Source organism: Myotis lucifugus, unplaced genomic scaffold (assembly GCF_000147115.1).
Source record: "Myotis lucifugus unplaced genomic scaffold, Myoluc2.0 scaffold_127, whole genome shotgun sequence".
Classification (NCBI taxonomy): Eukaryota; Metazoa; Chordata; class Mammalia; order Chiroptera; family Vespertilionidae; genus Myotis; species Myotis lucifugus.
This window is the reverse complement of record NW_005871175.1, coordinates 3,011,172-3,038,258: the sequence shown is the minus strand read 5'-3', so window position 1 is coordinate 3,038,258 and position 27,087 is coordinate 3,011,172. Positions and strand designations below refer to the sequence as shown.

The following is a 27,087-nucleotide window of genomic DNA, read 5'->3' as shown; positions in this document are numbered from 1 at the left end:
TTAATTCTAAGAGCAGGAAAAGAAAACTGATTAAAATGTAAATGAGTTACAGCTCCCAATTTTTTGAAGAAAAACAGCATTGTTTTATAAAATTTCTACCTTATAACAATTATGAAAGCACAGAACAAAACTGGTTCCTTAACATGATGTGTAATTTTATATTTTGTGTTCTTGTATTAGATGTAGTACTAATTTGGGAATGGCATTATTTCCCTCTCAGTTCAAACATTTTGCATCTATTCTCTGTAAGATGCTAACGTGGGGGCTTCTGTTTTGCACTCAGGTCACATCTCTTCTTTTAGAGTTTAGAATTGTATGAACAGTCCAGTTAATAAAAGTTGTTTCTATTCCAATTTCAGTGATGAAGAACGATACAGATATAGAGAGTATGCAGAAAGAGGCTACGAGCGTCATAGAGCAAGTCGAGAGAAAGAAGAACGACATAGAGAAAGACGACACAGAGAGAAAGAGGAAACCAGACACAAGTCATCTCGAAGGTCTGTTCTTTAATAAAATAGTGAATCACTTTGAAGTTGAGAAATTGATTTGACTTCAGAAAGTAAGAGCAAATATTTCCCAATAACCAGTAGAGCATATGTATTCCTAATTGGAAGATTAAGAATAATCTGTTGAAATAGTTGGTTCCTTTTATGCTTCAACAAAGATTTTTAAATCTGACAAGACTGTATTTAATACAAGTAAACCAAAATTATCATGGAATATGAGAGAATTCAGCTTATTACATTATCTTGTTAGGAGGGGGGAATTTGGCATATGAACCAGTCTTTAATAGTAAATATTATTAAAGCAGTTTAATCAAAGAAAATTCAGGGCCTTGTAGTCTCAAAAACAACAATAGCACGCACACATAGATGTTAAATTTCAATGCCTATTATTTACCTAAAACCAACCCTAGAAAGTATTTCTGATTTAGTGCTTCAGTTTCTCATTTATAATTTGGTTTTCAGAATAAAGTATATGGGTCCTAGAAATCTGGGATGATATTGGTGAAGATGAGCCTGTAATCCTATATAATAAAAGGCTAATATGCAAATCGACCGAATGCCAGAATGACCAGTCACTATGATGTGCACTGATCACCAGGGGGGCAGATGCTCAACTCAGGAGCTTCCACCTGGTGGTCAGTTTGCTCCCACAGGGGAAGCGCTGCTCAGCCAGAAGCCCTGAGCTGGGCTCACAGCTGGTGAGCGCAGAGGTGATGGCGGGAACCTCTCCCGCCTTTGTGGCAACATTAAGGATGTCCGACTGACAGCTTAGGCCTGCTCCCCTGAGGGCTCCCGGATTGCAAGAGGGATTAGGCCAGGCTGAGGGCCCCCCCCCCCCCCCAGTGCACAAATTTGGTGCACCGGGCCTCTAGTGTAAATATAATTTCAGCATAAAAGTCGCCAAAAAAAACACCCCAAAACTGGCTAATGGATAAAATCTTTAACACCCAGAATTTAGGCAAAGTGGATTGATTTTTGTCATCACTTGTATACTTAAACATTTTTAAGAACACACCTTTTTTTTTTTTTAGTAATAGTAGACGTCGCCATGAAAGTGAAGAAGGAGACAGTCACAGGAGACACAAGCACAAAAAATCAAAAAGAAGCAAAGAAGGAAAAGAAGCTGGCAGTGAGCCTGCCCCTGAACAGGAGAGCACCGAGGCTGCACCTGCAGAATAGGCCTGGTATAACCTTTTGTGTATATTAGTCCCAGAAATGGATACCACAAATCTTGTTTATTTTTCTGGATAATGTTTAAGAAATTTACCTTTAATCTTCTGTTAGTATAAAAGCTTTTTTCCCAAAATAAAAGCGAATTTTTCATGTTAAGTTAAAAATCTTTGTTTTGTAATATTTAAAAAATAAGATTGCAATGATTTTATATCCAAGAAAGTATGTAAATGAGTCACTCATCAGGGAATTTAAAGAACTGTGTTTAGCTGTGTACATACCAGTATCTGATAAAGGTCAGGGTTCCACCTTGGCTAACATTTCCTTGAGTTAATCAAATATTAGTCTCTCAAGATGTTTCTCTGCAAAAGGCATCAAAGGGCACCCCTGAGTCTTGAGAGTAGTCTTTTATCAATACTGCTGTGGCACTGTTGCTTAGCATATTAAAGAACTCATACAGTTTATACCACAACTTTTTGATAGCAGATTTTCAGTGTTCTAAATTGGGTTCATGTGAAATTGAATGGGGAACTTTTATATGTAAAAGAATGAATCTAATGGTATTTGGGAGGCCTCTGAAATAACATAATTGTAGTTTCTAGCAGGCACTGGACACTCATCACAATTTTGAATTCCCTCATGGCCATCTATTTGAGGCTGGTTTGGCTTTTCTTGATTTTCCCAAGGCTCATTGGTTGAACAGCATGCAGATTTTTTTAGATTGTGAATAAAAAAATAAGTGACAAGAGCTTTAGTTATTTCCTATTAAATCTAAGAAAAAAAGTTTATAATTCTGTGAGTAAATAGTCATAATAGAAATGAATTTAGTATCACATACTTAAAGACAACTATAATATTTTAAAAAATATTTATTTCTCATTTGATGAAAGGAACATTTTTCAGTAATGCACTTTTAAAATCATTTGGCTGTAAGTTATTTTTAAAATACTCAAATTTTTAATTTAATTTTATGGTTCGAATTCATTTGAGGGCATACAAACCATTTCAACTGTTTAAGAGCTTTTTATTAAATAGAAAAATATAAACGTAAACGTAGAGTGATGCAAAATCCTCCACACTGAATAAAAACTATTAGTAATGTTTGTTTTGAGAATTATATTTTCTGAGGTGTAATTGGCTTTCATTAGATCATAATTTTGCTGATATTAAAGTTCACATTTTTATAATGTATCCTTTAAATACAAAAATTGACAAGATAAATATATTGTTTCAACTTTGCGATTTTCTGTGACCCATCAATTCTATAAAAAAGTGCCAGGCCAAGAAACAATAGTGAGAGTGATTTTCCCTTTAAGTTCTTTTAGCATCCTTGCCAAGCAAGCATGTATCATTCCTGATGTACTTCTACCATTGACAGCAAGAAGAATGTCACCACATCTAAAAAAATAAAACAAGGTATATGATTAATATTTTGATCCATAGCTGAAGTTAATTCAAGTTTAATTGGAGGTCCTAAGTTTTACTATATCTGTCAATTTTAATTATATTACTTCTCCCTTCCTCACTTCTGCAAACTCTAAAATCAGCTTGCTTTAGAAGGGATTCATAAGCAAGTTGCTATATGGGACCAAGTAACTAATCATTTTGGATTTCTTAGAAATTGCATGCTACATAAATGTGTTTAATATCTCACCAATATGAAAGGTATAATAAATACATGCTTTTTTTTCAAGAAGGGCCATGCTTTTTTATGCATAAAAATGCATAAAACAAAATATTTGAATATGAATTTTTTGTTAAAATAGTTGTTACTGTTACCTAATTCTTCCATCATTATATGCTGGTGTTCCTTCAACAATGGATTTGATAAAAAAAGGTTTGTTCCCATTGTATTCTTCATAACCTCCTACAATGCAGAAGCCCAGACTTCCAGCTGTGCTTCTTCGTAATACAACATCTTTGCAGTTGTACAGGTACCTGCAATAGAATGTAATCAATATGTAAGCAGTTAAGTTGAACTCAGTTAATAATTACTGTGATCCATCTTCCATTTCCTTTTTTGACATTATTTTATAGAATGAATAGCACTAGATGGGTCTCACTCAAAATTGACCTTTGTGCTGTTAGCTTGCTTTTTCTTATTGAACTTGTTTTCCATCGTTAAACACACTTTAAAAAATGACACCATCTATTTATGTTTTGTTTATATGTCTACTGGGAAAGATAATCATTGATTTAATGCCTTAATTAAAAAGTTGGATATGCATAAATCCTTATTGGTGAACCAAATTCAAGCATACTTGTAGATTTAAAAAAAAAAAATTCTTTTTTAACTGATCTCAGAGAGAGAGGGAGAAACATCAATGGGTTTCCAACTGCACGCTTCCTCACTGGGGATTGAACCCACAACCTGGGTATGTGCCTGACTGGGAATCCAACCCCACCACCTTCTGGTGTACAGGACAATGCTCCAACCAACTGAGCCACAAGGCAAAATTCTTTGAATAAATGATTATTCTCAATTAAAAAAATTCAAACCTACCCTAATTAATGCATTTGTTGAAATTTGGACTTTTGAAAAATACTAGTTTATATGTATGTAGTTCTACATGTTTAATAAAGATTAGAGACATTTTAAGAAGGCATAAAATGAATGGAAATTGTATATTTAAAGATTATAAGAATGATTCATAATGGAGGATAGCAAACTGGCAGTAAATGGAATAGCAAGTTATAAAAGGAATGGGAAAAGGGAAGAAGAGATCAGAGGTCTTCTGTTAATGAGTAGAATTTTCAGCTAAATTAGAAATATAGATTGAATAAATGATTTCTTTTACTATTCTGTGGTAGTTGGATGATTGTTAACATAGGTGCAGGCTAAAGTGCAAACTGTATTACAGTTAGGATAGAAGGTCTATGTCAGGAGCTGGATTTGACTCTAAAAATCCCTGAGTCCAGAAACTGGTTTGAAAGAAATTGAACATTTTCATGTTGACCAAAAAGAAGAAAAACAAGATATTGGTTTGTTTATAAGCTGTACTTTAAAATATTAACTGCTTTTTGAAAAACCAATAAAAAGTCTCTTGTGAAATGTTTTAAGTGATGACATTGGTCAGTAACATTTGTTAAACTCTAATTTTCATTTTAAATATGAGCTTTTTTCCTATTTTGAACTCATTCAAGGCTTAATTGAAGAGTTTGCAAAGTATAAAGAATAGCAAGGAGTTTGGTAATTTTTCTAAATAAGAAAATTATGGTTACTTCTGTTAAAATGAGTTGATAAATATGGTGAAGTCGGTTGCTACTATTTTTTGTTCTTTCACTAGCTGTTCCTTCAAGGACTCCACTTTTCAGTGGACCTCAATATTTCACTGAACCCTATATTACTAAAGTGTGGTTCTCAAATTATGTGCCTTTCAGGGTCTAGAGGTAAAACATATTTTTGTCATACTAGTATGATCTTTGCCTTTTCACTCATTTTCTTATGAGCATACAGTGGCATTTTTTCCAGAGAACACATGACAGGTGATCTGGCAGCAGATAGGATGCAGAATTAGATGTGAGTACACTTATCTTCTATTAAGCCAAATGTTAAAGAGGTTTGCAAAAAAAATACACAATGCCAGTCTTCTCAATAACTTTTAAAAATATATGTTAACATAATGGGGTGTATTATTTTAAATAAGTAAAAAAATTATTTATATTAATTCATAAGGTAAATATCATTAGATATAACCTATATAAACAAAAGTTCTTTGGGATCATCAATACTTTATAAATCTGTATAGGGGTCTTAAGACAAAAACTTTGGGAATTTCTGCTCTAGATGTGTTTATCAAACTTGGAAGTCCCACTGGTATCTGAGACTCAAAATGTTTGAAACAGTATTTCCTCATTCTTCCTTACTGTGATAAAATAACTGCATTGATGTCCCCAAGTGGCTACCCTACCCTTGTGTGCCCAGTTATATAACTGTGGTGTCTTCCTATTCTGATTCTGGACTCACCCATAAGAGCAACAGTGGGATTTTTGCCACCACCAGTCAAATCTTAGATACATAAGTATGGCCAGCCAAGATCAATCAAGCCTAGCCTGAATCAGCTGAGCCCCCACAGACTTGTGAACTAAATATTAAATAAATATGGTTACTTGTTAACAGGTTTTGCAGCATGATTGTGAAAATACATAATTGATATGCCTACTCCTATTTTAGTTGTATCCCTTCTGCTTTTAAAAAGTTACTAAAGAAGCAATTAGGAAACTTAAAAGTATAAATGCAAATTTCATCTTAAAACTCGGTCACTATATATGAAAGAGAACTTCCAAAGGCAGTGAGAGTCAAAGAAGGATGTTAGAAGAGGGAATGCCTATAGCTGGAGAGTGCAGTCCAAGCTGGTAGAGCCCTAGTGAGTGGGGTGGGGGCCATAGTGAGTGGTCCACTGATAGGCAAAACATGCATCCACTGGGAACACCGAAGTAGGCAGGCTGACTGTTAGCAGGTGTTCCCTGTGCCCAGTGTGGCAGAGAAGAAGGGCATAAGTGAGGTAATAACCCAAACAGACAGCCCATATGGACAGGAAGTAGCCTGCCAGTGTGGTAGGGTAAAGAATCAGCGGAGACACACTACAAAAGTGGGAAGGTAACAGTAATAACAGTAACAGACAAAACCCCACTCACCAGAAAAATGCTGTAGAAAAATGAAGTTTTAACAACCATATATATTAATGTGAATTTAAACTATTGAAATAGTTATAAATAAGAGATCAAGGAAGATATGAGAGAATAAACTGACAGAAGAAGTGAAGAAATAAAAAAACAAAGATATACTATTGAAAAACACAAGGGATATGAAGGACAGATTAAAATAAGCAAAGAAAACAATGGAAATAAACAGTTGAAAGGAATTCAAGAGAAAATGAAACACGAGACTTCAAATACATATCTGGATTCCCTGAAAAGAAGAATACAAATAACAGAAGTTATTTCGAACATTAGGTGAAAAGACCAAGCCAAACACAGATGGGAAGAAATGAGATCACACTTCTCTACCCCACAGTTTCATGCTACTTAACAGTGATGCGGTGCCTACGAAGTCAGAGTGTGATCGGTAATACTAGTACATCCAGGCAAACTGCCATCTGGTTGTACAAACACACCTTAATGGAACCAGTTCCTATAGTAGGAGCTGTCACTGTACAGTCTATGAATTTTTATTGTAGTATTTGATATCTACTGATATGATACCTAGAGTATATTAGATTTTAAAAAACCAGTACATAATAGTGTGTATGATAATACTATGTGTGTGTACAGATATATCTGCTTTTGCAAATAAATAACCATGCCCATTCATTTACATTTTGTCCATGGCTACTTTCATGCTAACACAGGACTGAATAGTTGCAACAGAGACAGTATGACCCACAAAGCCTACACTCTGACCCTTTTCAGAAAAAGTTTGCCATACCCTGACACACATACTCCCTGGACAAATACACAAGGAATTGGTGACAGATTATGATCTGAGAGGACTGGGATGGGAGACTCAACCTTTCCCACTATACGCATTGGTGCCCTCTGAATTTTGTACTGTGCTCATTAAATTACTACTAGGTGAGAAGGAGATGGAGGAAGATAAGCATTGCCAGGGTGGCTGAAAACCAGTGGTGTCTACTTTCACTATTTTCACAGTGCCCTTCTCTTAAAGGAAATGAGCAAAATCCCAGGTGCCCGCCCACGGCCAAGTAAAAGGGGAAAAGAAAGCCATTCACTTGGTCATATTTGGAGTAAAAAGTTTCTCACATTTGTCCCATCTTACATGAACCTTGATTACTTAACAGAATAGCTTTGAAGCACAAAAAGTGATCTATATTAGAATGCAGTTTCAAAAATTTTTTTTAAACAATAGAAGTAATAACCTCTTCCACCTAGGCTCAGTTCTAAACTGCCTCAATGCTCAGTTTTCAGCTGTTTAAAAATGTACTCATTTAAATTTACCAATTATTGAAGGCTCAGAAAAGAATCTAGGACAGTTTGTATTTGAGTCAGGGATGTTTTATAAACCTCATTTTAAAATTTAAAAAAAAAAAGACCTATCTCCACCCTCAAGAAAAATGTACTAAAACCAAACATCCTGCTCTCATTCATTTAATTCTAGCCGGCATATCATCTTCAGTGACTCCAATATTTAACATTTAAATCATGCATTTGGAATTCGTAAGAATCTTCTGAAGGCCCAGAGTTAATGTTTGTGATGCAGATGAACAAAACCCAATTTATCTGCCCTCTGAATATTTAATTTGTTTACAGTCACTTAGCAAGGCTACCCCCAAATCCTTTCCTGAAGTGTCTATGAGACAAACAGCTATACTGTAAGATTCTAGTTACAGCTCATTAAAGTGACAAGCCAGCTGCTTCCTGAAGTTATGTTCAAGAACTCACAAGAGTAGGTACTAGGGAGAGAAGATGAGAGATGCGTTCTCAACACACGCATAAGCATAGGTGAAGGCCAAGTGTTCTGCGTTGCTTTAGGTTTAGCCAGGGGGCACCCGAGCTAGAGGTAAAACCATGGATGGGAGTCACCCTCCATGCAAGATCCTAGTGCTGTACTGCTAGCAAATTTGCTAGCAAATTCGGGAAAGGTGAACCTGCCTCTACTTGAGTGAACACCCTGGATTTCAGCATCCTCTCCCTATCAGCTGAGCTCCGTGTTGCAAGAAAACGGAAACGACTCTTCGTGGCAGACCTGTGAGTGCCTCATGATGAATGCCTAATAATGTTTCCACATCCAGGCTTTTGTCCCTGCCCTATGGTTTCTGCCTGCATTTCCAGTTACAATTATTTCAAATAGCCCCACAACCAAGCCAGGGGTTCATTAAGATGCTAGTGCCATGAGTCAGCCCAAGAAAGTGAAATTATATGTATAAAATTATACATATAATCTTACCATTCTTATATATATAGTTGTTTCCTCCCACACCTCCCCAAGGATGTCGCATTGGGACTCACCGTGGTAATTCCAGCCACATGACCCAGGAGGGGGACCAGTCACTGGAAGGGGCCATGTTGTGGTTGGAGTCCAGGGCTGCTGGGCTGTTGCCTTCTTCCTGGGACTCACATTGTTTGACTTCCAAAGCTTTAAGAACCATTGAGGAGGATGTGCTTTTCAATAATGCCACGGCCTTGTTCCGGCTGACCTCTGTTAGTTCAACCCCATTCACATTCAACAAAATGTCACCTAGTGGTCAGAGAAGCAGAAGCCATCCTTAGTGCAATAGGACCTTCTGCTTATAGTGCAAAGGGGCAGGGACTGACTGACGGATGCGGTGAGTAGTGGGGGTGGGGCGCATGTCAGCCTCTTGCATTGACATGAGGCTGGATTCTCATATAGCAAATGGTGAATTGTGTGCATTCTCCAAGGCGTTGGTAAGTCGTGTTTAGAGGTTTCTAAAGCATACCCATTGGTGTTTGGCTCTTGTCATTAAAAAAAAAAAAAAAAGGGAGGGAGGAGGAATAGCCTCATTTACCATTTAATCAAAGAAAATCTATATTTTCACTCCTTTCTTGTTTTATGTTTTTAGCACAAAGGGAGAGCACTTGGCAGAAGCTTTCAGCACCTGCACAGAGCCTAGCGTATGATAGGTACCTAATACACATGATTTGAATGAATAAATAAGGAACTACCCCCGAGAGTATCTGGCATGGAGTCAACAGCAGTTAAGAAAAATGGGCCCTGGAACTGTGTTCTCAAAGTGGTGGAAAGAAGAGTTAACATTTCTATTGATTGTACAGGTGCTAAGAACTAGCATTGGATAAGCACCTACTATGTGCTGGACCATTTCCATACATATCCTATAATCTGCTCATGTTCTCTCTCAAGTCACTTCCTGGTTGACCTCATTATTTTGCACCCAGGTGCTTGGATGAAAAAGAAAAGCAAGAGAAACTAAAATACATATTTCCCCTGCCTCCATTTTCTGTTCTTTTATCTCCTGATTTTCTGCCTCCTTTGAATAGCTTTTTTATATAGAATAACCACAGCAAGAGTAAAAAATAGGGGAAAGATGGGAAAGGCCCTGAGTCCTTCCTGACCCCAAAGGAATATCGTTAGGTTGGCTGACTGAATCCCTTAACATGCCATCCCCCCTGGCTCCACAGACTGAGCAACTGTACTTCAGAAACTTTACATTTTATCTCTTGACTCTGAATCCTTAAATAACATAATTGCCCAACCATTTGAGTTACCCCTTCATGTGAATTTATGATATTATTAAGGATACACATTTGACATCTTCATTTCAGAAGTCCAGGACACACAAGATTAAAGTAACAAAACACTTTTCACCAGTGGAAAAGTACCTATGGCATGGTACTTTCACTTAATATTCAGTCAAAGTCTATCCAATTATTTCCCCTATACAGCTCATAAAGTTGAATAATTCATGAATAGTTTCATCACTGGATAAATCCAGCAAAGAATCACTTAGAATAAATGGAACAAAATTATGCCATTTAACCAAGGCAACTTGCTCGTAACTAGCATTTTCCTATTAATTCTTGGCATAGTTTTCAGTACTTGCTTTACTAGCAAGCAAGGTGGCGCCCACATCAATCCACTTGAACTAAGGAGGGTTGAAACCCAGTCTGGCAACTACACTCAAACTATTCATGGTCAATGGGTAACAGATGTCCTGGCCAGATCACCCTCACATTTGCTTGTTAAATCTGGAAACAGTTACCTCACCTAGCAAGCTGCTAATTCCTCTTAACACTGCTGCCCCAGAACCTTAAATTTCTTTTCTTTTTACCTGTTTTTATTCTTCCATCTCTGCTTATGACTCCTCCGGGTTCAACACTGATGACGTAGATAGGCAAATCCCACTCACTGTGTGATGCTCCCCCTGAAACAGTCATCCCGAGGGATTCGCTGGGGTCTTTTCGGACACTAACCACCTTCTCATGACAAGTGACTGCAAGAGGGAGGTGCTAAAGGCACAGACAGAAAAACAAACATGGGTTTGCATTTCCTACATACAAAATGGCACAAATATATGATAGTGGTGTTTAGTCTCACAGAGAAAGACACACATAGAGAGAACCCTTGCTTTGCCATCCCCCCACCCTCTAGGGCAGAGTTATATTATCCCAAATTCTATAGGCTGACTCAGAGGAAGTTTACATTTCAGCAAAAATGGAAGGAACTGTACCCCAGATTTTTCAAGTGATTCATTCCTGATAAGCTGAGTCAACATTTTGGAAATAACACCCATTTCATTCATGAATATCAGGATTTTTTCCTCAGTTACAAAAGTAACCAAATTTTAAATAATAGTGCCAGTTAACTTTATGCAGGTAATCAATTATAGAAATTCTCAATATAATGGATTTCATATATATGACTCTTAAAAATTCACCAATACCTAGGTTTCTCCCAATTAGCATCTTTACGCTTTAGTATTTCTAAATAATATGCAGTCAGTTGTATTTTTCATTTTGTTACATAAAATATATATAATATAAAAATATAGTATATGCAGTTGTATAGTATACACTGTGGGTCAACTTTTGAAAAGCAAATTAATTAAAAGAACTTATTTTGATTTAATAGCACTAGACGAAAACCATGCAAAGCTATATGCAGCATTATCTTGAAGCAATAATGTAGAGAAGGTCAAGGGCACTGCTTATCAATGAATACATATCAATGTATACTTTTCCAAAAATGTATTCTCCTCCCTGCTGGTGCAGTGATCTAGGCAGCAGTCGCCAACCGGTGGTCCGCGGATCACTGGTGGTCCATGACGTCTGAAAGGTTGGCGACTGCTCAATTCTAGGGGACTAAGACTGTGGACATGTGCACTGCAAATAAATATAACACTTGGTCAAACCTCAAAGAAGTATCTGGCTCAAAGCATAGCTATAGTTGTACCTACGGAAAGAACATTTAAAAGCACATCTAACTAAAAAAAAAAAAAAATCAAGGTACAAAGTAAGTGTAAGTGTACTAGCTCTTTTTAAAAAAAAAAGAAAAATGAGTTGTATTACTATTTGCATTTCTATAAAGAAACTGGGAGAAAAATTGGTTTCCTGGGGGTAGGTAGAACAGGGACTTCTTAACATATCCTTTCCATTTGAACCCTCCCACCCCACCCCCCCCTCTATACACACACACACACACACACACACACACACTAGAGGCCCGAATTTTGGGCACTTGGGGGGGAGGAATCCTCAGCCCAGCCTGTGCCCTCTCCCTGTCTGGGAGCCCTTGGGGGATGTTCGACTGCCACACAGGCGGGAGAGGCTCCTGCCACCACTGCTGTGCTCACCAGTTGTGAGCCCAGCTCAGGGCTTCTGGCTGAGCGACGCTCCCCTTGTGGGAGCACACTGACCACCAGGGGGCAGCTCCTGCATTGAGCGTCTGTCCCCTAGTGGTCAGGGCACATCATAGCGACTGGTCCACCGTTTGGTCAATTTGCATATTAGCCTTTTATTATATAGGATATATATTATCTATTCAACAAATCAAATGAATTCTAATTAAACAAATGTCTACAAACTGGATGGATGACATCATATAGAACTATTTTACCTGCAAGCACAGGGTCAATTTTAAATGCCTCATTAGGAAGCAAGATAAGCCTAGGTTTTTGTGTGCATTTATTATCTATGATTTCCTGCGGTTTTAAGTTAGCCATGTCTCTTTTAATGGCCTCATTGTATGCACTAATGGCCTATTACTGTACCCCTAGCATTGAACATAGCATTTAGCACATTGAAGATGGTTTTAAATACATGTTTGCTGAATAAATGGATGAATACATTGCACATTGCCACAAATTGTTTTTGGTAGTAATAGAATAATAAGTCAGAAATTATGAATAATTATGGCAAGGTATATATTATAATTAGTACTTGTAAGGTCTGGATTGTGTTTATATAAACCCCAGAACCTTGAAGATAATGGTTATCAGATGAGGGTTATAAAACTGAAATAAGACTCTTCAGAGAAAAGTTTCAAAATAAGACTAGTAATAGTCCTAGCACTCCGGCTAAGGCCAAGGAGTAGACTTAGAGGGGCTCTCAAGATCCATTCTCAGCACATGACCTTTCCCTTCTGAAAAGCAATTAGATGCAGGATGTCTCTTCCTTTAATCACGAGCATCTCTCAAAAGAGCCCCACTTGGAGATGCAGGCAGTTCTGAAATGCCCCCAACGTGGCAAGAATTCTAAACCCAGAGACTCCCACTGACTGCCCTGATGCTTCAGCTCATTCCTGGGGACATTCGTAAAGCATTTACTCCTGATGCTCTCAAAGAAGGGCTTCATTTCATTATTTCCACATGCGGGACAGGGGCATCGTCAGGGTAGTTGATCAATCTCCTGAGGTGCTGTCTAAAACACAGTCTGGAATATTCTGAAAAACAAGGATAACTCACACACACATATCTCACACACTATCTCATTCTTGAACAGCTGCCTAATACTTCGTGTGGATGTGTTCTATTCCCCACTGATGACAGGTTGTTTGCAGTCTTCTGCAGAATTAAACAGGGACACTGCAAACATCTTAGACTCACATATCTTGTGCACTTGTGTAACTATTTCTTAAGGCTAATGTCCTAGTATTACAATGGAGAAATCAAAGAGCCTGGGCATTTTACATTTCAATAGACGTTGATAAATTACCTTTGAAATGGTTTCTGTCATTTATTATCTCACCAAGACATTGTGAAAATACTGATTTCTCACAATTCTGCTGATACTGTTTTATCCATATTTACCAATATTTTCCCAGGTGAAAACAAAGATTCCAATAACTTAATTACCTTTCTTTGTAGTAAGTTTGAACATCTTTTATTGATATTTGGGTTTCTAACAGTAATTAGCTTAGGAGATTTGTGATAATGTGATCACTCAAGCTCCTTCTAGCTTCATCTATGAAATGGTTAAGAATGCCCATGTACAGCAAACCTATGGCTAAAAGTAATATAACCAAGTGGAAAATAGGACTTTTTGGTTTTTTTAAAAAAAGGTGTTATAAAATTCATTTGAAAGTAGCAAAATTCCATATCTTATGAAATATATCCCAGAAGTTACATTGGCTTCTCTCCTGCCACTCCAGTTAATAGGAATTCGTGAGGCTTTAATATTTGTTGTGAATAAATATTGCTGGAATAATGTATAAATTGGCCAGCTACACCTTTGGGAAAAGGAAGGAAATATATATTTGTTTCCTGCTTAGGCAGGTCCAGGCAGGCAAACCAAGACTTAACATTTTAAAAAACCAGGTAAGTGAAACAGGTGTCAGGAGGAAAATTGGGACCTGCAATCCAGGCTGTCTGATTCTAAATCCATGCTCCTCACTATCCCGTTTTGCTTTTAGAGGTAATACTGAAACGCATGATCTAAATTAACTTACCAATGTTCAGGCATCTGTCAGAAAAACACATGAAAGAACTAATCACCCAATTTTTCCAGAGGGAGTTTAACTAGTTCATTGACTACAGAACTCAACCCAAATCAAATTGTGTCAAATAAATCACATGACACATGTTTTGGTTGCGGAAAACTACATCCTCCCAGCTGCAGAGGTGTGTTCATTGATGTTTTTACATGCAAATTCCTGGAGATCAGAACCTCCTTTCACTTCCTCGGTGCTTCCCAAACGGCCTTTCTGCAAACAGACATGACTGGACTACCCCAGATAAGAAATGTGTCCATGTGTCCTGTGTCTCTCACATACTTGCTTTACCCACAGGAGAGACACACCTGTGTTAGGAATGGAAAAGCCCAAGTGCTCCCTGACCCCTCCGTACATGGACTTGCCTAACTTTGGTTGGGGAGAGGAGAGTGAAATACAACAGAGATCTTCCCCCCCCTCCACCCCGCCCCCCGTTTTCTTCCCCACGCCCCCTCTTTGGAGACTTGAAGGTGCTCCCTAATGTTTAACACGTGATTCATGATAAAATAGTTTAAGCTGATTAAAACATGTCAGGGCCACCAGTGTACTATCACTCAACTATAAAATTACATAATAGAATATTTGCTTTGGGTTTTTAAAAAACATTTTAGACGTATTAAAAAAACGCATAAAGATGAACATAACCTACCCAGATACCTTGCAACCCAGTGTCAGACATGCATGTCCCATGTACAGCTGAGGTGCCTCTCTGACTTCTCTCTGGTCACATTCCCTTTCCTCTCTCAGAGGTAGCCACACTCCTAATCTTGATGCCTATTGTTCTTTAACTTTTGAATTCACTAAAAACTTTTCTGTCTCACAAACCTTGATTTGTCTTCTTTGGTATTTCTTTGAGTAATTTCACTTCCTGCTTTCAAAAAGCCATGTTGTTTCCTAAACAAAATACATCTATGTCTTCATTTCATTTTTAAATATGCCACTTTTAATGTGTATGGGAGCATTTCAGAAGGCAGAGAGAACTATAAATTAAAATGAAAATAATTACAATTTCTACTGGGCCGGTTTGTTATGCATGTTTTCCAGGAATTAAACATGAGAGAGGGAGGGTTTCAGCAAAAATTTGATCAGACCCTCCTGGCTCTTTCCATGATTCATTATGGTTAGGTAGAAGGGGTTATAAAACCACAGGGCTGGTGGAAGCTTCATTCTTAGTGGTTTAGTGAGCTAGAATATAATATGGTCTTGCTAACTCAATTATAATTAGCTAATTAGGTTAAAATTTAATTAAGAGAATAAACTAGTTTTCTATTAATAGCATTAAATTTACTTAAACACACTAATGGTATTTACTAGTGAAAAGACACCAGGGAGTGCTTATCCATAAAATGTTTTAGCAAGGAGGTACTTGGTCTGTTGAGATTGTAAATAAACCTGGAATTTATGGATTTATGGGGCATAGCTGGCTGGTAGGCTGGAGAAAGGGGAGAGGGAGTATCCTTGTAGGCTGTGTAATTAACAGCATACAAAGCAGAGATGTTCCAAAATCAAAATTTTGAGTATAGTTTCTACATACATTGCTCAAAATTTCAAACTTGTGAATTATTCCAAACAGAAATCTAGCCTGATGTGGTATGTAGACATTCCCTAATCTGATGCAGGAAGAACGGGCTCTCTATCAGATTTTTTAGTTACAAGTAATTTAATGAAACCAGATCCCAGAAGAAATGGCGGCCAGAAACTCATCACCATCACAATAGGATGCCAAGTGGAGGCTATTGGACTCAACTTGGTCTAAGCAACACCCAACCAAACGGAGAAGTTATGGTGCTGCCTCTAACATTGGCCACAGACAGAAGTAGAAACTGGGCTGAATCACCTCATTTAAAGAGGGGCTGCACACTGCAGATACATGCTGCTTCATCCCCCGTTTTTAAAAATGTTCCTGGATTTGAATTCCATAAGATAGGGCATGTGCTTTTTGGTTTGCCCAATCCCCACCACTTGCTAGTGTTACACGAACTTCAAGTGTTTATATTATTTCTCTGGGTCCTTCTGCGAAAACGAACACCCTAAAATAGCAGGGGAGTTGCTCCGTTTCAGGCAGACTGGGAACTTCAAAATCCAGAAGCCAAGCAAACCTCTTGCTTCATTTCAAAGTGAATGAAAAACAGTCCTGAAACAAAATGAGTTGAAATGACATGACATCTATTTGGCTTCGACCAGAAATTATGAGGTCTGCAAGATCAGGTTTCAAAACTCTCCTGCATCTTCCTCTCTTCTGCTTGGATGGGAGACACCTGCTATCCCACCAGGCCTTGAAGATGGGACTCTGGGCTTTTACTGTTACAAGATAAGTCACACAGTGTTTAAGTGATGAAATCCAGAGATGACACTTAGAAATGTTAATGTGCGCAGCCTTCCGAAGAAATAACTCACCGCAGAAGCGGTGGACATACCCTACTGGGCCTCACCTTGGGGTTGTGGCTCCTGGCCCCTGGCCCCGAGGACCGGCTGCCGTTGCTGCTCCAGCCGGCTTCCTGAAAGATGTCAGGACTCTGCTGGCGGGCCTGGCGGGACACGACGAGGTGGATGCGCCTTTCGCTGGCCTGGGTGATAAGACACAGGCGTTAGCACTCGGAGCTTCCTTCCCAAGCATCCAGGCACCAGCGTTACCAAAATGTGTGAGTTTTACCTTTTCTATGGAAAAAAGTGGTTTCTAGTATTTTTCATGGCAGTGCCCACTTTGTAATTTGACAAGAACACAAGAGTCATTTCCTTTACCCCTTATCCAATGAATGGCTCTACGGTACACAGCCTGAGATGTTGTTTGAGAAACTTCCCAGATAGTAGCAGCCCTGTCAAACTCCAGGCTGAAGATCTAAAACCAAGGGTCAGCAGTGAAGAAAAAGCAGTGGAGTTATCGGCAGGAATGTTACCACCGCAGGAAGACAAATTCTGCGTCTGACGGTTTCAAACATCTGGGTACTGGAAACGATGAGCACTTCAGAACTACAGGGGTGACCCAGTGGCCCTAACACAGCCCGATCAAAGGCCTTTGCCTCAACCTTTGCTTTTCATCTGACTACATTAGTTCTGATACTTGGACAGAGTGTTCCAAATAGCAAATACATTCCTTGTTGGTTAAGGTCCATTCCACACCATAAACGCACAGGCTGGCTTTCTGCCACCGAGGAGTTTCATGTGTGCCTGAGAGCATGAGGACTGGGTGCTGAGGCTCCCGGTCTGCAGGGCAGTGAGACGAGACCTTGGGCCTGTGAAACATACATGAACAGGGCCTCCCGTGAAACATACATGAACAGGGCCTCCCGTGAAACATACATGAACAGGGCCTCCCGTGAAACATACATGAACAGGGCCTCCCATGAAACATACATGAACAGGGCCTCCCGTGAAACATACATGAACAGGGCCTCCCGACGGCCTGGTGAAGTAGCCCCTTGAGCTTACCCATCACTCTAGTAAAAGCTAACAGTGCCTGAGGCAGGGCTAGATTTGATTAGAAAAGTCCCCTTCAAAATACTAGATTTGGGGACAAGGAAGGTAGAGAAGAGAGGAGTACGTTCTAGGGGTTCCCAACTTCGTCCCACCCCCTGACCACTCACAACCACAGCAGACCTGACATTGGCCTGCTTGCCTTCTTCCACCGCAGGCATGGCCATCAGACCACGAGAGAGTCAGGCCACGAAAGGAGCCACAGAAAGTCTTGCTTCATTTCTGAATTTGAATTCCATTAAGATAGGAATTCAAATGAGCTCAGAAAGTGGGAACCAAGCTATTTGCTTCCTGATTCTTCTCTGCATCGTCCTTCCCACAGAACATAACTCACTCCCACTCGCAGGAACTAGGACCTTGTTTGTGAAACCTTAAGCGGTAAGAAACCACCAATGACATCAGATCCCCACTGTGGTCCAGCACGGATCAGCCCAAACCTTCCCAACTCTGCATCCTTATATTAATAAACATCTCTCCTCAGGGCTTTCTGAAAACCTAGGGGTCAATTGGGTGGCTGTATATTAGATGAACTTTTAAGAACAACTGCTGAAACACCATAAGGGTGTCTATTGTAAATGTCATGGTAGACAGTGGGCCAGTCAAATAGATTCATTTCACATAAATTTAGCAAATCATATCAAAAAGGACTCAAAAGGAAAGTTCAAGTCCTTCGCTCACTTTCACTTCTGCGGGTCTACCCGGTACTTGCCCTTTCTCTGTTCCTTCACCTATTTCCACTCCCCTGGTGTTTTTCATTACATCTAAAGCCTGTGCCGGAACAGAACAAAAATAACCAGCCCAGGAAACAATGAGCAAGCTGACCTGAAGAACTAAATTCACCGTCTCTTTCTTAATACTGTGAGCCTCACTTATCTCAAAGAGGTTATCTTTGTGAGCTTTCTGAAGCAAAAACTCTGAAGCAAAAACTATTAAGAGATAAGAAGTGGCAAACATTCAAATCAAAACGTCAACGGCTGAGCACAAACTCCGATGTTTCGAAGGCTCCGGGCGGCAGGTTTGTCTCTAGGCCATCGCACTGTGCCGCGCTCACTCTGGGACCAGGAATGTGACCTGACCACCTCATCAAAGCTGAGAAAATCCAAGACTTACACATCGAATCAGCTTGCCAGGCAAAATCCAAAATGGCAAGGAGCAGCCTTCAAGAGCTATTTAATGCACATTGCGAGCACGAATTTCTCACTGGATTTTCAAATGCTGACTTTTATTAACTTGTTGGCAGGAAGAACACTCCAATAAATAACCCTGGTATCGATTTACGTGGAAATAAATTCCCTGCAAGGCTGGATCTGTGGCTCTCACCAGCCACCTTATAAATTGCTCTCAGCAAGACTCTATCTGATGCACGTTCTTTCCTAGCTTTTGAAGTCGAAGGTAGAAAATGGGCTAATGTGTTTGTCCTGGCTCCTACTCCCAGGAACAGCTGGATTCAGTGTCGAGAAACAGGCCTTAGCATCAGTCTTTCTTTCCACGGAGATGAAGCTGGTGTGAATGTGGAGTGAGGGTGAGAAGGTGGGCGAGGGGGAGACACAGAGGGACCGAATGAAGGAGAGAATGGCAGCAACTTGTTCATTTCAGACAGACACAAACATGTGCCAGGGAGTGGGGCGCAGCAGACCGTCATTTAAGTAAACGGAGGAAGAACATGCTACAGGTTGGAGGTGGGGCAGCTCCTCTCTCGCATCACTTGGGTGTTGCATTTGGATGAAAGGACTGTTTAACAACTGGCTGGCTCAAGTAGTAGGAAGGCGAGAGCTAGGTCCTCTCACTTGAAGTTTCCTCTCCTCTCTCCCTAAGCATCCTCAGTGTTGCTCTAGACCAGTGATGGTGAACCTTTTGAGCTCAGTGTGTCAGCATTTTGAAAAACCCTAACTTAACTCTGGTGCCGTGTCACATAGAGAAATTTTTTGATATTTGCAACCATAGTAAAACAAAGATTTATATTTTTGATATTTATTTTATATATTTAAATGCCATTTAACAAAGAAAAATCAACCAAAAAAATGAGTTCGCGTGTCACCTCTGACACGCGTGTCATGGGTTCGCCATCACTGTTCTAGACAAACTCTGGGCACAGTGGTCACAAGTTGCACAGCCCGATTGCTGCGCCGTATACTCCTTTCTCTTCCAAGAGAGATGCACGTATTAAACTCCCTCTCTCCTTTCGGGTTAGAGGAAAGGGATTCTGAGGACGCCCACATTCTCCACTGTGCACCTCAGCTTGTCGGCAGCCATCTGTCCCCGCAGCTGGCATTCGCCTGCTCTGGGCCAGGCACTTCACGAAGAGCCTTGGGGACATGCTCCTGCCCTCGGGGCCCTTGTCCTGCCTCAGGGACAGTCAGAAGCAGGTGCCATGAAAGAGATGTGGGTAACACACAGAGTTTCAGAGGCAGAGCCAATTACTTCTATGGGAAAAGATAGGAAAATCCTAACATTTAGAGAAAGCCAGAGGGTTAAAACTGAGTATCATTTCTCGTGGAAAAGCTTGCTTTTGGTTGGTAGGTTTAATGGCTGCTTTTCTCTAAGCATTTGAAATCTGACTAAAAACTGCCAATAATATTTATATGATGGGAGTAAGCAGAGGCCATAGGAGGGAACCATAGTCCAGCAGCCTCATGTATAGGTAGCCCATGTAAAAATAGTAAAATTTCATCTCTAGTGGTTAGAAGGAGTCTGGGAGTTCCACCACGTTCAGCCTGGAAATGTCTCCTTCCCCTATAAAATTTACCATGACTGAAAAGCTGCTCATATTGTCAGGATGCAACATGGACCAGAAACTTCACAGAACAGAACGATGAAAATCAAAGATGCTACTGCACAAAGAGCCAGGAGAGGCATTTTGCAGAGCCAATTATTGGAGGAGAGGGGTCTTTCTACCGTCCTGTCATTACATGGGTCCATGAGGTTACTGAGAGAGAGAAAGTCAGCCACAAATAAAGGCAGAGCAAGAGAGCACGCAGCACTTGTACTCAAGGTGTACATTTCTCACCCACCCAAAGGCTTCACCTATTCATCTGGAAAGGAGGATTGGAGTTAAACCAAATGGTTTATAGCATTTGCTATATATATATATATATATATATATATATATATATATGCGCATTTGCTTAATTAAAATGTTTGGTAAACTATGCAATTTATGTGGGTTCGTTGATTGTGTTTATTGTGTTAGCTTTATGAAGTTTCAAGTTAAGGGTCACCACATTCGCCACTCCAATGCCAACCCCCAATGCCCCAGGGTTTTATTCGATAGAAACACCTGAAAGAGGAAAACTCTAAACTGACTGTTGGGCATGGAGGATTAGCTGCTCAGAGCAGGTAACCATATACACAGCACCCTTGATAACCCAGTATAGGCTCACAGGAGATTCCTGTTTGATTGGGTGGCTCTCTTGTTACAGAGATGAGTAAGAGGTATAGTTGGATTTATAATAATATAAGCTGTTGTTTACAGAGTTTTTCTCTCCTTAGCATTTCATCCATTAACATCACAGGTCTTAATGACTATTTCTTTAAAAACAACCTCATTCTGCATCTGCATACCCCTCAGGTTTCTTTTCCGAGGAACCCAGAGTGAGACAATCTAGCTTTCACTGATTTTCAGTGTGTACTTGTGAGGATGGCTCTTTCTAAGCTTTCTGGAGTTTGCCCCACTTCAGCTTCCCTTCCAGCAACTGCTCATGTGTTGTTCTCTGTTCATCCATCCTGTGCTCCTACAGCCCTGGGGACTATGAGAACGGGCTCCATACAGTTGGAAAGTCACAGACATGGAAGAGATGTCAGACGTCATCTAAGCCAGCTTGTTCTCCGTAGCCCATGCTTCCATTCCCCTGCAAAATCCTTGCCGTGCAGTCACCGGCTCGTGCTTCAGTGCCTCCCACGACAGTGGACTCGCTGTGTCCCAAGGCAGCCAGGCCGTTTTTAGATGCACTAATGAGCAAGTTGTCCTCAGGCTGAGCTTACATTTGCCATTTTCTTGCTGGCCCATTGGTTCTGGCCATGTCCTCCAGGGTAACCCAGAGTCAATTTCCACGTGACAACCCTCTCTGAAGACAACTCTCATTGCCCTGGCTTAGCTCTTCTCCTTTCCAGGGCAAGTATTGCTAGTTTCTTCAATATTTAATATATTTTCAAGTCATCTCAAAAACTTGAACTCTGGACTCATTCTAATAACTGTGTGTGTGTGTGTGTGTGTGTGTGTGTGTTTTTGCGTGTCTGTGTACACACAACAGATCTGGAGCTAGAAAATGAGTTCTAGTCTAACCATCACAGAGTAGGGTGTGTGTGTGTGTGTGTGTGTGTGTGTGTGTGTGTGAGATTTATTTATTTATTTTTTGCTGGTGGACCAGTTACACCCAGAACCTCAGTGATGGAGTTCCCATTTTGCCATTTCATACATGCATAGGGGACTGTCTCTATGTTTTTTGAAGCCAAGAATTCCATGGATGTCTGCCTTCATCATTACTGATCAATTGAAAAATGCCAGTGAGGTTCCAGAACCCGGCTATGGAACACATGACAGCCTTCCAGCCTGGCTCTGAGATCATGCATGGCACACAGACCCTTCATGGCAACGCAGACAGCAGGAGGCATCAGAACAGGGCTGCTGACTGCTATGCTAGAAAAATACCAAAGCCGTCAGTTATTCCTAGTGATAGGGCAACGTCCTACACAACAAGGTTCAGAAACAAAGTCCTTGTCCTAACCCTCCCTCCAGTGAGCAAGAGAACTTCTGAGAAACAAAAGTACCTCTCACTGAGCAAAAGCTAGGGGACTCCAGAAACATACATTCAGATGAGCTAATGGGGCACTGTAAGCTGCTATTCCCCTGAGCTCCATGAAAGCAAATCTGGTGTGTGTCAAGTTGTTCACCATTGAAATGTTAGCACCTAGCATAGTGCCTGGTACATTTTAAAAAGAATTGGCGAATACCTTCTGCTGAGAGGCCGCAGCTGCTTTAGTGAGCTCAGAGCAACCAAAGTCTGGCCAAGGAGAAAGGAAATCAAGGGAGGCTGTGAGGAAAAGGTGACTAGGAACCTTAGGATCTGACCAGGATGGAAAACAAGATTTGACACAGCAATTTGGTGTATCTTCCCCACTAGATCCTAGCTCCATATTCACCCTTACGTTCGAAGCAGCACATATCTTTTAGGGACTAAGAAATTAATGATGATGGTGGTATGACAGATACAGGGTCATACAGATGTCAGTGACAAGGTCAAAATAAGAATTTAGTTTTTGAGTCCCTGAATCTGATCACCAAGTCAGTAGAATGACCCCACTCCTTTGCCTCCAACAACTTTTTTTTTTAAATGGTATCTAGAAAAACATGCACGTGAGGTAGGTTGGAGAAAAGTAGTGAAGTTTCAAGATCCTGTAATATTTGCAACGTGTAGCTGTGATGAGAGTCACTCCTAAAATTCTAAGCTGTGCAGTTTACCAAGTCATGCTTTGTCATGAATGTATGAAATTTTGGGCTTTATGTAAAAATTATTTGGGCTGTTAAGAATTCAGTTCAGAAGAATGTTTTAAATCTATATAGTAACCTATGAGCATTACATGTACCACAATGCCATGCTAAGAACATTTGTTTAAATGGGCATTTGATGCTATATTTGCTGTGCTCATCTGTAAAGAGCACACAGATCTAGCAGGTCTCATTTCACTGGCTCCAGGGAACAAAGGTGTTGCCTTTTCCCAATTATGTAGTGGAACTCATGAGCTGGAATCGCATATTTAGACCAAGTAGGTAACGTGTGTAGTTTGTTATTCACTTTCTGGCTCTGTCTAAAGGCCAAACACCTCCTTTTTAAAAATTTGAAGAGCCTGGTTGCCAGTTGTTCTTTGAAGAAATAACTTTTCATTTAAATAGTAATTCATGCAAAGGAGGGGGGTCACACATATGTCAGTATTAATAAAAACCCATCTTATCACCATCTCTACAACTAGTTTTGCATTTTTTCTTAGCTTCTGCATTGCGTCTGTAAGTTGCCTGAGGTAAAAAAGCACAAGGAGGATACTAAAATCTGAAATTCATGATTATTTTCTTTATTTATTAAATGCATATATTTGAACTCCTAAGGAAATCGGAACCCACTGATCCAGAATTACAGATAGATGAGAACACCTCAAAATAGGCATAACTCTCAGAATAAGTCATTCTCACGTGGAACACTGGATAGATATAAAAGCTGAATCACCAAGGTATTGAATGTTCAGATGTTTTTTTTGCCTTTAGGCTCTCAAATCTTTGGTTCATATTTCTTTGTTCTCTCATTTTAGGTTATGACACCAGACAGTTCCACAAAGCTGTCTCCTTCACAGAGTTATTCTAGCCAGGGTGCTCAAAAATCTTAACACGGAGAAAAATAAAGTTGTACTAAGTTCTAAATCAGTCCACTGCCCGTAGTTCAAGCTTCTGTCTCCTGAGATCTCCCCTCGTCAGGAGCCTGACTCTCTCTGTCTCTAACTCTGGGGCCTGGCACCCAGGGCTGCTGCTGAGTAAGCTGAGGTTAGGACTCCACATATGTAAAGTTGGTCAAATTTAAAACAGTTGTGGTTTCCCCGTAATAACTTTTCCCTGAAATAATGTGGAGAGAGGCAGAAGCGTGGTACTGTGGGAGAAAACATGACCAGAGGACGTGTTGCCTGGGAACTTCTTTGTCAGGCAAATATGAGTCATGGGGTAGGTACAAGGCCAGTGCTGCCTCGGGTTGGTTGGAAATCTGAGTTTTAACCTTTGAAGGGTATTTAGTTGAAGGCCCGCAGGTTGGTGTGTGTTACAAGTATCACAAAAATAAATTCCACTCTTGTGATTGCTTAACTGGGTTTCCCCAACATTCTATTTTTTCCATTTCTTTTCCAACTAGCTTTGCCCAGTTTTTTTTAAAAAAAATTTCTCCTCCCCTGCTTATAAAGCACATTGGCTTTGTTTAGTAAGCAGAAGAATCTTTTAGGAAGTCCCACTATTAGGCAAGATTTCATAAATTAACATTCTCAGGGGAAAAAATGTTTTTCCTCTTCTGTTACTAATCTACAAAAGTAGCCTGCCATATGTAATCATATGTAGGATGCCAAATTTTTCCAAATGACACAAGCAGGGGAGTTTTTGTTTTGCTTATAGTTGGCCGACCTTCTCCAGAATGAATGCAAGTTGCACTGGTTGACCTGCAGAGGGCGCTAACAAGTGTAACACAAAAAGTCTAGTTTTTACAGAGAAAAAAAATAATGCTTAGAGTGCAGTTTCTTTATGAAGAAAAACAACAAGGACTCTTTCTTTTTCATTGGTTAATGTCTTCATAAACATTGTCTATTTTCTGTCGCATTTGTTCTCACAAACAGATAGGAATCCTCAACTTAATAATGGCCTGACTGTATTTGAGATCTGAGATAGGAATATATTCCAAGCTCTACAAGGTCAGGAACTGTGTCAGTCTTCTTCCCCATTGTACCACCCACCTCTTGGCACACAGGATGTGCTCAGCCAATAACAACTGAACAAATTAAAGTGGACAAAAATAAAGATTCTAGCCCAGGCCAGCATGGTTCAGTTGGTTGAGCATCGTCATGTGCACCAAAAGGTTGCTGGTTTGATTCCCAGTCAGGGCACATGCCTACATTGTGGGTTCGGTCCCCAGTTGGGGTGCGTATGGGAGGCAACTGATGGATGTTTCTCTCTCTCTTTTCCTCTCCCCCTCCCTTCCACTCTCTCTAAATTCAATGAAAATATATTTTAAAAAATAGAGATTCTATCTTGGGAACAAAGATTTGGAGCTTGTTCTTTGGTAAATGGGTTGACAAAAAATCCCTAGAGATAGAATGTGTAAATTATATTTTATATTTATTTACATTTTTATAATTTGACTCAATTTATTCATTCAACAAATATGTATTATTTACTATTGCCAGGCATTTCTCTAAGTGCTGAGATATGATACTCTAATATTCTCTACTAAATTGGAAGGTAATAACTAGTTGACAGAAAAACAACATAAAGCAGATTAGAGGATATAGAATTGTGAATAATAAGTGCTATTTTAAATGGGATTGTCAGAGTGATGTTTGAGAAGAGACCTGAAGTGTGGGAGTGAGTTTTACAGGTATTTGGAAGAGTCTTCCAGCCAGAAGGACAGCAAGAACGTCAGCCCTGAAGAAGTTCTTGAAATGTCTGAGGAGTAACAAGAAGGCCCCGTGACTGAGCTGGGTAAGCAAAGGGGAGAATACTAAAATTCTTCCCTTTGTTTAGGAAGTGAAGTTGGAGACATAAGTAAAGGTCAGACAGATTATGTATGGCTCTACAGGCCAGTGTGAGGTTTGGAGTTTGTAATATAAGTGTCTTGGGGAGCATCAGAGAGCTGAGCACAAGAGAGGGACATGATGGCCTTGACTTTGTAAAGTGGTCGTTCTCACTGCTGTGTGAAGAGCAGAGGCAGAGGACTGAGTGTGGAAGCAAGGAGACCAGGTAAGAGGTTCTTGCGGTGGCCAAACCAAAGCTGATGGCCTGGCTGAAGGAAGGTGGTGACAAATAGATTGTGGGAGGGGGATATTAAAAGGAGTAAAGATTCTTTTTGGCCCAAGTACTGGGTAAATGGTGGTGCCATTTTTAGAGACTGGGAAAGACTAAGGGAAGAGCAGGTATGACAAGGGGTGGAGTGGAAGGAAGCCAAGGGTTCAGTTTTGGACATTAAATTTGAAATGCCTTTTAGACATCCACATGGAGAAACCAAGCGGGCAGTTGAGTATGAGATGTGGTCTTTAGAGGAGTTGAGGCTGGGCCTGGCACTTGGGAATAGCTGGCATAAACTCCGGCAGGGAAATGCCTCTGTGACTCTGCTTTTATTTACTGCCTGCATAACCTCACACCCTGCTGGGAAGATCCATGAGGCGGAGAATCACCTTGGAATTAGGACATCACTGAGAGCCACAGTTCAGGAGCCAAGGCACGTGTCCTTCCTATTCTGGTGGGTGGAGCAAGCAGGGCAAGGCCCCTTGTCCCCTCTGCTCAAGTTGTCCACATGTAACATGACAGTCTCCTCCACCATTTGGTTCTCCTCAAAGAACAGGGGTAACACACGCATGATATTGAAAAGTGTTGCCTCCCTAACTGGTTTGGCTCAGTGGATAGAGTGTCGGCCCGCGGACTCAAGGGTCCCAGGTTCGATTCCGGTCAAGGGCATGTACCTAGGTTGCAGGCACATCCCCAGTGGGGAGTGTGCAGGAGGCAGCTGATTGATGTTTCTCTCTCATCGATGTTTCTAACTATCCCTCTCCCTTCCTCTCTGTAAAAAATCAATAAAATATATTTCAAAAAAAGAAAGAAAGAAAAGTGTTGCCAATATCAGGAACTCCATGGCTGGAACCCGAAGGTGGGAAGATTTATTAGGACGTAGATAATCAAGTCCTTAGGGCAGGCTCTGCTATGTCACCCTCCATGGATCTAGGTATAAGATTCAGGCAACTACTGATGCGAACTCACCGTTGAAGTCACTTCAGTCG

The 27,087-nt window shown here is 40.2% G+C and overlaps 2 protein-coding genes across 11 annotated transcripts in view; one reads left to right on the top strand and one right to left on the bottom strand.

The window, feature by feature from the left end:
• Window positions 1–1,843, top strand: part of FIP1L1 (factor interacting with PAPOLA and CPSF1) — an 88,700-nt gene extending 86,857 nt beyond the window's left edge. For all 7 annotated transcript variants that reach the window (XM_006093969.3, XM_006093966.3, XM_006093970.3 and 4 more), the window contains 2 exons: window positions 360–497; window positions 1,538–1,843. In XM_006093969.3, the coding sequence (XP_006094031.1) occupies window positions 360–497; window positions 1,538–1,685 (286 nt within the window). In that variant the 3' untranslated portion in view covers window positions 1,686–1,843. The remainder of the gene's footprint in view (window positions 1–359; window positions 498–1,537) is intronic.
• Window positions 1,844–2,363: 520 nt separating this feature from the next.
• LNX1 (ligand of numb-protein X 1) overlaps window positions 2,364–27,087 on the bottom strand; it is a 114,214-nt gene continuing 89,490 nt past the window's right edge. For 2 of the 4 annotated variants that reach the window (XM_023758265.1, XM_006093974.3), the window contains 5 exons: window positions 16,533–16,667; window positions 10,445–10,622; window positions 8,646–8,874; window positions 3,456–3,614; window positions 2,364–3,074 (listed from right to left, as the gene is read on the bottom strand). In XM_023758265.1, the coding sequence (XP_023614033.1) occupies window positions 2,939–3,074; window positions 3,456–3,614; window positions 8,646–8,874; window positions 10,445–10,622; window positions 16,533–16,667 (837 nt within the window). In that variant the 3' untranslated portion in view covers window positions 2,364–2,938. The remainder of the gene's footprint in view (window positions 3,075–3,455; window positions 3,615–8,645; window positions 8,875–10,444; window positions 10,623–16,532; window positions 16,668–27,087) is intronic. The other 2 variants (XM_006093975.3, XM_023758266.1) reach the window with 2 other exon arrangements.